A 13,753-nucleotide genomic window follows, 5' to 3' on the forward strand; every position below is an offset into this window, starting at 1 on the left:
TGATTTAAGATATCTTCGAGGGTCTGTTTTGAAACCTATGCCAAAAATAGCTTTGATGCCCTCCTACAGAATTGCATTTAAGGTTCGATCCTAATTTTAGTTAATCAAAGCTTGTGGGCCATTTAAGCAATTTGTTCACCTCTATACACAACCCATTTGATGCCGTGAACAGACTTAAAACCAGTAGGTTATTTTTCGAAAACGAAGGAGCTTGGGGATGCTTGTGCCTTGTATGAACGCAAGGTTTGGAAGCGTGCAGCTTCCTAGTGTTTAAAAACGTTTGAGCAAAACCAATATAATCTCTATTTTAATGTCTTTGGTTTGAGGTTGTGCGCTGGGAGGTCCCAGCGGGAACATTCCTCTGGAAAATAACATATTTTCAAGAGGTTTCTCCATACAAGCGGAAGGGACAAAACCTCATTCACCCCTTACATTTCTTCCGTCTCTGGTTTCAAAATACACGGGGGTGACACAAAAAGTAAGGGGGAAATGAGGTTTCTATGTGGTTTTCCTAGGGAATTTACATTTTCCCTACACCGTCGCCTGCTGAAAGAAACAGGATTTCCAACACTTTCTGCTAAAAGGAACAGGATTTTCAGCACACAAAGAACCACCTTCTCACTTTCCCGGTGGGGTTTTCAATGTTCTCCTCTTCATCTATCTGTTTACAGCTGCGACAGTAGTCGAAGCTGCTGAGTCCTAGCGTCCAGGAGTCCTGCGCTCATGTGCCTTAGGAACAGTGGCCCGTGAGATGTCTGCCCTGTTGCAGTTATTTATTTATTTAGTTGGTTACTAATTATCTGCTAACATATGCTTAACTAGGGATACACTAACTTATTACAATTTTAACGATTCGAGGTGACTTAAAATATTAGACGGAAGAGTGCTAATAGGTAATTCAAAAGATAAAATGTTGTATAGGCTATTGTAGTTGTTACATAGTGCGCGAAAAGGTTCATGTTGGGCAAAATTAGACGTACACAAAAGCAAGCACAAAGGACGGAAAATAACGAGTAAATCTAGACGTTTAATTGTATTAAGGAAAGGAGTGATTTAGAGTCAACGAGACCCAAAAGAAGCTTATGGACAAACATTATGGCATTGCAAATTCTACGGTGTTGTAAAGACGGCAAGTCGGTAAATTTAAGTCTGGCTCGATAGGAGGGAAGTAGTCTGCCAGAATCCCTATCAAGATTACGCAGAAAAAGAAAGTCATAAGTTTGCATTTTGCATGGTTTTGGAAAAGGAGATTACTAACGCACCACTTATGAAATTCATTAAGGTCAAATTGAAGGTGAGAATGAAGATACCAATCGGAATAGGAGAAACAAATTTTGATGTCATCGGCGTAGTGAAAATAGACGAGTATGATATAACTTGAGGTAGGTCGTTTATAAAAAGAATGAAAAGTAACGGTCCGGGGTGGCTGCCAGTGCGCGATAGCTCACTCACATTTTAGAAGGTTATTTGGGAATCCTAAATAAGAAAGTTTAGGCAGAAGCAGTGAGTGGTTTACCGAGTCGAAAGCCTTGTTAAAATCAGTAAATATAACGTCGCACAGTGGCGCCTTGGGCCAAAAAACGACCCATTGCAATCGACAGGTAATTGATCCAATATTACAAATATGTAACCCTTTTTCAAATCAATTTTTCACTTTAAAAAAACACACCGTTTTTAAATAATTGTTCGCACTTCCGGTGGGTATATCTTAAAAACTAGGTATCGAATCGCTTTGCTTCTTTTTTCCACGGATTGGTGTGTTAGTTAAGAGTAAAAAAAGTAAAAGATATTGCAGTTTTTAATACTTCCCTAAAACGTTATTTGGACTTTCTTCTTGATATTAGGAAAGTTTTAGCTGCGTCCGCGGTTTTAAGAGCAAAAAAAGGTAAAAAAGTCATGGTCCCAGAAATTGCATATGGCGCAACCTTGTGAAAGCTTTGTCCAAAACATTGTGTTAAAGTCCTTAAAATTTGATATTATGTTCAACAGCTCGATATAAGAAACTTTAGTTCTACCACTTTTGGAAAAAACCCGCTAGTTTAGCGGAAAAACAGCTATAAATATCTAAAATACGGAAGGCCGTAACTTCTAAACTACTTAAGTTACAGACTTGTGCTGTATCTCGTTTGAAAGGTATTTTAAAATGCTTTAAGCGCCTTTGGTATGTAATTTGTGTAAATGTAATATTTAAAAAGATATGCACAAAACAAATTTTTTGTAAACTTTTTTTTGTAGCCGTGTTTATTTTTCTCAAAAACGGTTTCCACGATTTCCTTTAAAACTTCAAACTGTATAGCCCTTGAGATTCCTTAAATTTTGTTATACATCATGTTACTGTAAAAAATCACGTTTAAAAGTTATTCAGAAACGAAAATAGCCACTTTTGCCAGCTCAAAACAACTTACGCTGCCTAGGCATTGAATTTAGTATGTGCGAATCCAAACTGTATTTTAAGGTCATGGAATTACAACCTTGTCACAGAGTTAGAATCTAGTAATTATAGTCCAGAAATGTTAGGTCTATTGGATTTACCAAGTTTACTAAATTTTGACCATTATTTCATAAAACATGAAATATAAAATTTTTTTTTTTAATTTTAATTTTTTATTTTTTTAGTTTTTAAAAATTAAAACATAAAACATAAGTACGCCTCTGCCACGCCCACTCCCTGTCTCAAGCAATAATTTGAAAGGTGGATCAATTACACTAGTTTACAGCAAAAAAAGGTAAGCCTTGAGACCAATTTTTTTAATTAGTTTTGAGTTGCTAATCACGCTGAACAATTTAAAAAAAATTCCCAATGAACCGTTCTGAAGATATTCGCGAAAATCCAGATATTCGGCACTCCTTTTATAAAACCTAACAGATCTCAAAAACCATTAGACCAATAAACTTGTAACTTGTACTATTTAAAAGGCAATTGATGAGCTTTTCCGAAAAGTTATTACTCGTTGTAATCGGGTCGCAATTAATAGAGGTACAGCCTGTGAAAGTTCAAAAAAGTGTAATTTCTGGCTTTTTTTTTGTTATAGCTAGTTTTCATTTACTTAAAAAAATACACATAAAAATGTATAAATTATTTTGAGCTTTCAGATCTAAAGGCCCTTTTTCTAGGAGATATGCATTTTTTATTGAAACAACCCATTTCCAAAAAATGCTTTAAAAGGCAAGTGGCCTGCTTTTGTTAGTTTGGTTTTTGACATATTAACAAAATAGGAGTATTTATTGTACATTAGGGCTAGTACTCAACCCAACAAAAAGTCGTCCAAAACAAAAACTTCATATGAAACAAAATTTTTTGACGTTGCACTGTGGGGCGCCTAGAACAAAAAGCCTGCCAAAATGGTTTTTTTTTTTTAAGATTTTCCAAAATGTTGCAATGCAACTTTAAAAACAAGAGGGAACGTTATAGTCGGATGCCCCGACTATCAGATACCCGTTACTCAGGTAAAGGGAGTGCGAGGGAGATGGAGATAGAGATAGAAAACGTTGATCACGCATAACTTTTTAACGAATGGTCCGATTTGAAAAATTTCTTCTACATTTCGATAGGTATTGATAAACACAATAAAACTGCATTTTTACTTTTCCAAAATATTAAAATTTTTAAAATCGTATATAAGCGATGGTGGGCGTTAGAGGGGGCGTGGCACCATTTTGAAACAAACTTGCGCTGCGTAGGAATTCCTAGAATCTGCATGCAAAATGCCAATCTTCTAGCTTCTATAGTTTCCGAGATCTCAGCGTTCATACGGACAGACGGACAGACAGACAGACGGACAGACGGACAGACGGACATGGCTAGATCGACTCGGCTAGTGATCCTGATCAAGAATATATATACTTTATGGGGTCGGAAACGCTTCCTTCTACCTGTTACATACTTTTGCACGAATACAATATACCCTTTTACTCTACGAGTAACGGGTATAACAATTGAATTCTCTATACAAATCAAAAGGAAAGAGTGATCTGTGATGAATGGTTCTCCCACTACAGATTTATAAAGTGGATTTTTCGAAACATAATTTTAGCCAATAAGAAAAAAAGGTATTTTTACACATCTTTGAAATTTTTCTGAAAGCGCCCAAGGGCCTAAGTTGTATATGTAACGATTGAAATTTTAAGAGCAACCAATTCTTAAAATATTAAAAAAAACAATAAAAATTTTAGATACATAATTACTATTTTTTTTAATTTTTTAAAAGGGGTCCAAAAAAATTGGGATTTTTTGGATATTTTTGGACGTAAAGTAGTGTTACACCCTAGATCCCCGTTTAATTCTTTTTTTTAAAACAGTTTAGACATTTAACTACATTTTCTGAAAAAATTAACCTGCCCTTTTGTGCCTCTTCTGAGAAAACCGCAGTTTAAGTTAGCAAGAAATGTTCTTAACTTGAAATATCGTCAGCCCTGGTTATCCGCGCGCCCTAACATCATGAAGATATTTTACTTATGTGAAGGTATTGATGAAGATAATAATAAAATAATAAACAAATTTGGGTTTTAAATTTTAAATTATGTTATTTTACTAAAAATACAGATATGAAATAAATACCGGTTTCTACCAGCTTTTTTTGAAAATGTGCTATATTTCCTTGATTGATTCTATGACATCTATAAGATATCATTGACCAATTAAAAAAAAAGGTAAGCATAGAGCTAAAATGATAAATAATGCCTTAATCCCAATTTATATGAACCAATATTGAAATATAACCAAGACATTCCCCTTTGTAATAAGCGTTTATATGGCAGCTATATGTTATAGTTGACCGATTTGAATAATTTTTTTTTTCAAAAATCAAGTTAAAATAAAAAAAAATGTTGGGAAACTTAGAACCCTATAACTAATTTATTTATATTTTTTTTCTTATAAAAACAATTCTTTTTTTCTTAAAAATTTTCTACAACAAAAAAATTTTACTAAAAAAATTCACCTTATGATGTTTTTTTACATATTTAATTGCCTTTAAGAATGCCCCATCAAAAGATATTCGCTATAGGGCTCCGCTGATTTAAGGCAGACTTTTGGCTTTTTCGCCCCACTGTGCGTTGTTTTTCATATGAAGTTTTTTGTTTTGGACGACTTTTTGTTGGGTTGAGTACTAAGCCTTAAGAGGTATACTTTATACTTTAAGTACTGCAAATGTATTTGAAATACTCCTACTACTACTCCTATTTTGTTCATATGTCAAAAACCAAACTAACAAAAGCAGGCCACCTGGCTTGAATAGCATATTCCAGAAATGGGTTGTTTCACTAAAAAATGCATGTCTCCTAGAATTTGCACTCCATTTGCAAATATATGGCCTTAACTTGTTAACAACAAAAGGGCCTTTAGATCTGAAAGCTCAAAATAATTTATACATTTTTATGTGTATTTTTTTAAGTAAATGAAAACTAGCTATAACAAAAAAAAAGCCAGAAATTACACTTTTTTGAACTTTCACAGGCTGTACCTCTATTAATTGCGACCTGATTACAACGAGTAATAACTTTTCGGAAAGGCTCATCAATTGCCTTTTAAATAGTGTAAGTTACAAGTTTATTGGTCTAATGGTTTTTGAGGTCTGTTAGGTTTTATAAAAGAAGGTCCGAAAATCTGGATTTTTGCGAATATCTTCAGAACGGTTCTTTGGGAATTTTTATACCCGTTACTCGTAGAGTAAAAGGGTATATTAGATTCGTGCAAAAGTATGTAACAGCTAGAAGGAAGCGTTTCCGACCCCATAAAGTATATTCTTGATCAGGGGCACTAGCCGAGTCGATCTAGCCATGTCCGTCTGTCCGTCTGTATGAACGCTGAGATCTCGGAAACTACAAAAGCTAGAAAGTTGAGATTTTCCACACATATTCTTTGGCTTCCTACGCAGCGCAAGTTTATTTTAGCTGAGCGCCACGCCCCCTCTAACGCCCACAATCGCCCACTAACGATTTTAAAATGGGTCCTGCGCCCACATCTTTAAAGATTTCCGAGAAGTATAAATGCAATTTTGTTGTGTATATTTATACCTATCGAAATGTAGAAGATTTTTCCAATCGGACCATTCATTAAAAAGTTATACGCAATCAAAATATCTACATATATCTATCTCCCTCGCACTTCCTTTAGCTGAGTTACGATTATTAGTCGGGACACCAACCCGCGTTCGCACTTCCATTAGCTGAGTGACGGGTATTAGATAGTCGGGACACCAACCCGACTATAGCGTTCTCTCTTGTTTTTAATTAGTTCAGCGCACACTGGGGCGCCTAGAACAAAAAGCCTGCCGAAATGGTTTTTTTCTAAGATCTTCCAAAATGTTGCAATGCAACTTTAAAAACAATTGAATTCTCTATACAAATCAAAAGGAAAAAGTGATCTGTGATGAATGGTTCTCCCACTACAGATTTATAAAGTGGATTTTTCGAAATATAATTTTAGCCAATAAGAAAGAAAGGTATTTTTAAACATCTTTGAAATTTTTCTGAAAGGGCCCAAGGGCCTAAGTTGTATATGTAACGATTGAAATTTTAAGAGCAACCAATTCTTAAAATATTAAAAAAAAATAAAAAATGTAGATTCAAAATTACTATTTTTTTTTAATTTTTTAAAAGTGGTCCAACAAAATTGGGATTTTTTGGATATTCTTGGACGTAAAGTAGTGTTACACCCTAGATCCCCGTTTAATTCTTTTTTCAAAAAAAAAGTTTAGATATATAACTACATATTCAGAAAAAATTAGCCTGCCCTTTTGTGCCTCTTCTGAGTTTAAGCTAGCAAGAAATGTTCATAATTTGAAATATCGTCAGCCCTGGTTCATCCGCGCTTCCTAACATCATGAAGATATTTTACTTATGTGAAGGTATTGATGAAGATAATGATAAATTAATAAACAAATTTGGGATTAAAATTTTAAATTCAGTTATTTTACTAAAAATACGGATATGAAATAAATACCGGTTTCTATCAGTTTTTTTTTTTAATATGCTATATTTCCTTGATTGATTCTATGACATCTATAAGATATCATTGACCAATTAAAAAAAAGGTAAGCATAGACCTAAAATGATAAATAATGACTTAATCCCAATTTATATGAACCAATATTGCAATAGAACCGAGACATTCCCCTTTGTAATAAGCGTTTATATGGCAGCTATAAGATATAGCTGACCGATTTGAATAATTTTTTTTTCAAAAATCAAGTTAAATAAAAAAAAATATTGGGAAACTTAGAACCCTATAAATAATTTATTTTTATTTTTTTCTTGAAAAAAAAAAATTGTTAACAAAAAAATTCACCTTAAGATGTTTTTTTTACATATTTAATTGCCTTTACCAATGCCCCATCAAAAGATATTCGATATGGGCTCCGCTGATTTAAGGCAGACTTTTGGATTTTTCGCCCCACTGTGCAGCGTGTTAAGCAACTAAAAACTAATCAAATAAAATTGGTCTTAAGGCTTACCTCGAAAAAAAATTTAAAGTTGTAAACTACACTCAAAAAACAATTTTTTCTTAAATATAAAAAAAAAATTTTTTCTGTGCTTTAAAAAAATATTCTATAAAGAGGAAAAATTTTCTAATCTTCAGAAAAATTTTCTAATCTTCAAAAAAATTCTCCATTGAACGAGTTTTTTTAGAAAATTTTTTCTCAAATACAGAAAAATCCATTTTTATTCTAAATTATAAGGTTTATTTTTCTAATCTTCCTTTCTTTATTTGAGGGTTAAAATCGCCATTGATTTTAGAAAAAAAAGACTGATCTTTTCTAACAATATAATAACAAAAAATTGCCATTAAAATTATAAATATTTCTAAATAATAGAAATATTGTTTTTCTAAATACAAAAAAAAAGGTTTGAAGATTTTTCTAACATTTAGAAAAAAATTTGTGATTTTAAGAAATATTTTTCTAGAAAAAAAAAAATTACCCGTATTTGATCAATTTTCCTTCTTATACACTTTTTAGAACATTTTTTTTTAGCTCAAGAAAATATCGCTATTAATCGAAGAAAATTTCCGGGATTGGTAGCCAAGGGGTCTAACGCGTGCGTGCGTGCATACGTTATTCAAGCTTGCGGCTGCAAGTGTGAGTTCAATCCCGCGTCGAGACCAAAAACTCATGGTGTCTTTTTGTTTTTTTTTAACACTAATATTTACATATTAATAAAAAACAAGAAAGGAAGCTAGCTTCGACAAGCCGAAGCTTATATACTCTTGCAAATTATTCCTATTAATTTACAAATCGCAAAAATTTTAAATTTCCTATTATTTTACATTAATTTTTCGATCGTTTCTATGGCAGCTATATGATATAGTAGTTCGATCTTTTTAAAATTAAAATCGAAATTCGGAAATATTTAAAAATAGTCATATCCCAGAGTAGAAGACAAAGATATAATTTGTTTTCCTATTAATTTCCATTTAATTTTTCGACCGTTCCTATGGCAGCTATATGATATAGTGATCCGATTTTTAAAATATTTAATTCGAAATTCAGAAATATATAAAAAATAATATTCCCAAGAGTAGAAGGTAATACTTGAAAAAACACCGAAGCTAGAATTTTTTAACTTTTTTTTTCCGATCGTTCCTATGGGAGCTATAAGAAATAGTTGTCCGATCCGGTCGGGTTCGACATATATACTACCTGCAATAGAAAGAAGACTTTTGGAAAAGTTTCATCCCGATAGCTCAAAAACTGAGAGACTAGTTTGCGTAGAAACAGACAGACGGACAGACGGACAGACGGACGGACGGACGGACAGACGGACAGACGGACATGGCTAGATCGACTCGTCTTGTGATGCTGATCAAGAATATATATACTTTATGGGGTCGGAAACGTCTTCTTCACTGCGTTGCAAACTTCTGACTGAAATCATAATACCCTCTGCAAGGGTATAACAAGAAAGGAAGCTACCTTAAGCCAGCCGAAGCTTATATACCCTTGCAGAATTGCATCAATTTTCTTATATTTGTTTGAATATTCCTATGGGAGCCTTAAGATATAGTGGTCCGATCCGGCTCGCTCCGACATATGTACTACCTGCAATAGAAAGACGACTTTCGGGAAAGTTTCATCGCGATAGCTTTAAAACTGAGAGACTAGTTCGCATAGAAACGGACAGACGGACAGAAGGACAGACGGACATGGCTAGATAGACTCGGCTATTGGTGCTGATCAAGAATATATATACTTTATGTGGTCGGAAACGTCTCCTTCACTGCTTTGCAAACATCTGACTGAAATTATAATACCCTCTACAAGGGTATAAAAATGTATTGCATTTTTTTTTTTTAGCTCATGAATAATTATATTTTGATAAAAATGATGTTTAAGTTTTTCAAATTTGAAACATTCAATTACTGTTACTATTGAACCATAATAAATATATAAATATTAATATTAATCAATAAATATCACAGTGCAACATGAAAAATGTAACCGCAATTCTGATTTCATAGGCGGAAAGAATTCATCGAAATAAGCTAAAACCCATTTGGGTTTCTCTGGCTTAGCTCGCGTTTACCTTTTATAGCGAGTTAAAGTTTTACATACAAAATTTATTTGTAACGGCCATATCTTGTGAACCGATTAAAATTTCACTATCAAGTCTTTAGTGATTATGTAGCTATGAACCCAAGGAACTAAATTGACAAATGACTCTTGCGCACTTAGCACCTAGTGCACCTAGCGCGTTAAAAAACAAATTTGCCTAATTTTTCGATTTTTAACCCGCTAAGTGTATTTTTATTTGTATATTTATTTTCCTTGAGTTCATAGCTACATAATCACTGAAGACTTGACAGTGAAATTTTAATCGGTTCACAAGATATGGCCGTTACAAATAAATTTTGTATGTAAAACTTTAACTCGCTATAATAGGTAAACGCGAACTAAGCCAGAGAAACCCAAATGGGTTTTAGCTTATTTCGATGAGTTCTTTCCGCCCATTAAATCAGAATTGCGGTTACATTTTATAACCCTAAAAATGTTGCACAGTGTATTTAAAAGCAAAATTAAATGAACAACTAAAAGGAATAACCACTCGGCCTGAAGAACTGGTGAGATGGTTCTGAAGCCGCCTAGCTGGGGCCACCGAGCGGGTCGCAGGTTGCGGATAGCGAACGACCTCTAGTTTCTGGAGGTTAACTGTGAATAAGCTGGTGGTGGAAGTAAAACCATGGAATCGTGGACGGAAGCCCCAGCAAATAATCAGTCCCGGACAACCAGCGGGTATTCTGCATCGGAGCAGTACCGACGATGCGATTTGTTCAGCCACATCTAAATAATTGCTCTACACAAACCCTATACCCTACACACTACCTACCCCCTCCCTCTCCCAAACAACATCTCACTCCGGGCCGGACTACGGTGTAATTCGGACCGTGCCAAGAGTCAACCTGGCTGGGGGCCCGGATCAAAAACTAGCCCAGTCTTGAACGGTGAGCTCAGGGATATGGCGACCCCCTGTTCTAACTATCGCCTTACCCGGGCATCGCGGATCTCTGCCCGGGTGGACCTTTCCCCTTCTCCGCAACTCGTGGGATTTATTATGGACAAATCAACAAATAACAAAGAAAAACAAGAGACGGGAACTCTCAAAAAACCCACAGAAACGCCGAGCACTGGCTCCAACACTCACACCAGCACGGTCCAGAAAGGGCCGCATCCCAAATTGGGGATGACGGGTGGCAGAAAGCCGGCTGCCGATACGTCCGCCACAGATGCGATAGCACCAACGGCAACGGTAGGCACTGCCAAGGCGATCGGGCCAACCACTGGTGCAATTAAGTACACTTACGCAGAAAGGAGGACTGCCGCTCAGACTCTGCGCTCACATGCGAGAAGCAACATTGCCACACCTTCGCCAGAATGGCTGAAGAAGGTAGAGTGGGCAAAATTGGTGCTTCCCAACTATGGGCAGGATAAGCCCACACAAGAAGGTGCTCAGACGAAGCGGCAACGATCCCTCGAGCTACCCGGACCTGCGGCGAAGAGATCAAAGGTCCAGCCCTCTGTCTCCTTCGCGGAGATCACCAAGGATCGAGTCCTACTCGGTCTTATCGATAAGGGAAACGCAGAAGGACGGATCCCCAGAAACAAGTGGAAAGCAGTGGAGTCCCACCTGTCCATAATATGCCTGCGCATGGTCCGCGAAAACCCATGCTCTCCGCCCTGCTGCATGGACGCGGGATGGTACCAAGGCAGCGTCAAAGTGGTAGCCTGCGATAGTAAGCGGTCGGCTGATCTATACAAACAGGCGGCAAGTAAGCTCGGTGCGGTCTACGAGGGGGCGAATATAGTCGCACTTGACTGGTGCGACGTCCCTAGTAGGCCCCGAGCCCGGATCTGGCTTCCAGCAGCTATGAAGGCCCCGGAGGACATCCTCTACATGCTGCAAGTCTGCAATCCGCACCTCCCTACGAAGGACTGGAGAGTCGTCAAGGTGGAGGAGCACGAAGGAGACGTTAACCAGGCGGTTATGGTCCTGAACAAGGAGTCAGTTGCCCCAATAGAAGCGGCTCGGGGCAAGCTGAACTTCGGTTTTAGCGCAGTGCAGATGAAAATCTACAAGGGCGACTCAAACGCTGCCGGAAGCTCCGCGGGCAATCTTGCCGAACAGGTGCTTGCCGAGGAAGTAGAAGCACCTGGAGGGCCGGAGGACGGCTATTCCACCGATTCCTCGCTTAGCAGGGAAATGCGAGCGTTGGGACCGGCAATCGACGAGGTGGACCTGAGCGACTCGGAGGCCGACGTTACGGTGGTGGAGGTCAAAACTGGGGATGTCGCTAAGACTCCTACAGATAAACCTTCATCACAGTAAGGCAGCGTCCGCTGCCCTATCGCTTCGCCTGGCCAAGGGCGAAGCCGACGTGGTCCTAGTACAGGAACCTTGGGTAGTAGGAGGCAAGGTTGCTGGACTAGGAACGAGAGAGTATAAGCTAATGCTTGACCCCAAAGAAGGTAAAATTCGAACCTGCATTTTGGCCAAAAGGCACCTAAATATATTTCTGCTTCGCAATTACAGCAACGGAGATAACACCTCAGTAAGCCTGGAGCTGCAGCACGGCTCCGTTAGGCTGCTATCGGCCTACATGGCCTTCGAAAAGGAAGACCCCCCAGACGCGCTAGTCAGAGGACTGGCAAAGGAATGCGAAGAGCTCAAGACAGGTTTGGTAATAGGCTGCGACGCCAACGCCCATCACACCCAGTGGGGTTGCCCAAACAACAACGACAGAGGTGAGTCTCTCTTTGACTTTATTCTTAACTCGAACTTATTCTTATGTAATAGGGGAAATGTCCCCACCTTCATAACCAAGGCATGCCAAACGATCATAGATCTAACGTTGGTATCAGATTTACTGGTAAGTGCAGTCACAAACTGGTTCGTCTCAGACGAACACTCCTTCTCTGACCATAGATACATAGAAATAATATTGTCCCTTGATTCACCCATGCCGGTTGGTTTCGCAAATCCTAGACGGGCCGACTGGCACATGTACAAAGAAGTTCTGACGAATATCCTACCCATGATACCGCCAGAAAACATTATAAGCCCACAAGGGCTAGATACAACAGTAGAAACTTTCACAGAAGCATGCAACTCGGCCTTCAAAGTCGCATGCCCCATAGGGAAACCAAGAGGGAAGAAAAAACCCACCTGGTGGACCCAACAACTATCAATCCTCAGATCAAACTGCAGATGCCTGTTTAACAGAGCAAAGGCAGGAAATGAGGACGCAAACTGGCAGCATTACAAGCTAGAACTAGCCTTGTACAAAAAGGCCATTAGAAGAGAAAAACGTACTGCATGGCAAACGTTCTGCTCTGACATAGAGAAAACGACTGATGCTGCAAGGCTCAGGAAAATACTCTCCAAGACAGCCGCGCCCTTAGGCTATCTCCAGAAAGCAGATGGATCCTGGTCAGACTCAAGCGACGAGTCCTTAGACCTACTTCTAGATGCTCACTTCCCAGGTAGCCAAAATATAGGCCAACCCCCAGAAAGAATTGGCGGGGAAGAGATCAATCTAGATCTCCTCATATCAGACCGCAACATTAAATGGGCCATTCAGAGCTTCAAACCATACAAATCACCGGGACCAGACGGAATAACACCGGCACATATCCAACAAGCTGGCCAGCTAGCTATAAATTGGCTTAGTAAAATCTTCCACACCATTCTGGCAGTAGGAGAACTACCAACAGCATGGCGAGAAACGAAAGTGGTCTTCATTCCCAAGGCAGGGAAAGCCACCCACACCACAGCAAAAGATTTCAGGCCAATAAGCCTGACATCATTCCTGTTAAAGAGTTTTGAAAGACTGATTAGCCTACACTTGAGAGCCACCATCGACCCGACACAAATGTCAGAGGCGCAACATGCCTACACCAAAGGTAAGTCAACCGAATCGGCGTTACACGTCGTGGTAAGCAGCATTGAGAAATCACTCAATAATAAGGAATACACACTGATCGCCTTCCTAGATATAGAGGGAGCTTTCAACAACGTGCTTCCCACAGCAATAACAGACTCCCTCACAGAACTAGGGGTGGAGGCCCAACTGGTGAGGCTGATCCATAAACTGCTGATAAGCAGAATGGTTACGGCCGCTCTAGGGACCTCAACCCAGACTAGACTAGTGAACAGAGGCACCCCGCAAGGAGGTGTACTATCGCCCCTCCTGTGGAATATCGCAGTAAATAAACTACTGCGAATTCTAGAAGGAGGGGGCTGCAAAGTAGTAGCATACGCG

The 13,753-nt window shown here is 38.3% G+C and overlaps 1 protein-coding gene across 3 annotated transcripts in view; it reads left to right on the forward strand.

Moving 5' to 3' along the window:
- Nucleotides 1–13,753, forward strand: part of LOC138912040 (uncharacterized) — a 189,583-nt gene that overhangs the window by 120,798 nt on the left and 55,032 nt on the right. For 2 of the 3 annotated variants that reach the window (XM_070211813.1, XM_070211812.1), the window contains exons 1-2: nucleotides 10,632–11,960; nucleotides 12,025–12,236. The exons of the other annotated variant lie outside the window; for it this stretch is intronic. In XM_070211813.1, coding sequence (XP_070067914.1) covers nucleotides 10,678–11,820 — 1,143 coding nt within the window. In that variant the 5' untranslated portion in view covers nucleotides 10,632–10,677 and the 3' untranslated portion in view covers nucleotides 11,821–11,960; nucleotides 12,025–12,236. Of the gene's footprint in view, nucleotides 1–10,631; nucleotides 11,961–12,024; nucleotides 12,237–13,753 lie in introns of those variants that run through there. 3 annotated transcript variants of the gene reach the window in all.

Source organism: Drosophila takahashii, chromosome 2L (assembly GCF_030179915.1).
Source record: "Drosophila takahashii strain IR98-3 E-12201 chromosome 2L, DtakHiC1v2, whole genome shotgun sequence".
In the NCBI taxonomy this organism is placed as follows: Eukaryota; Metazoa; Arthropoda; class Insecta; order Diptera; family Drosophilidae; genus Drosophila; species Drosophila takahashii.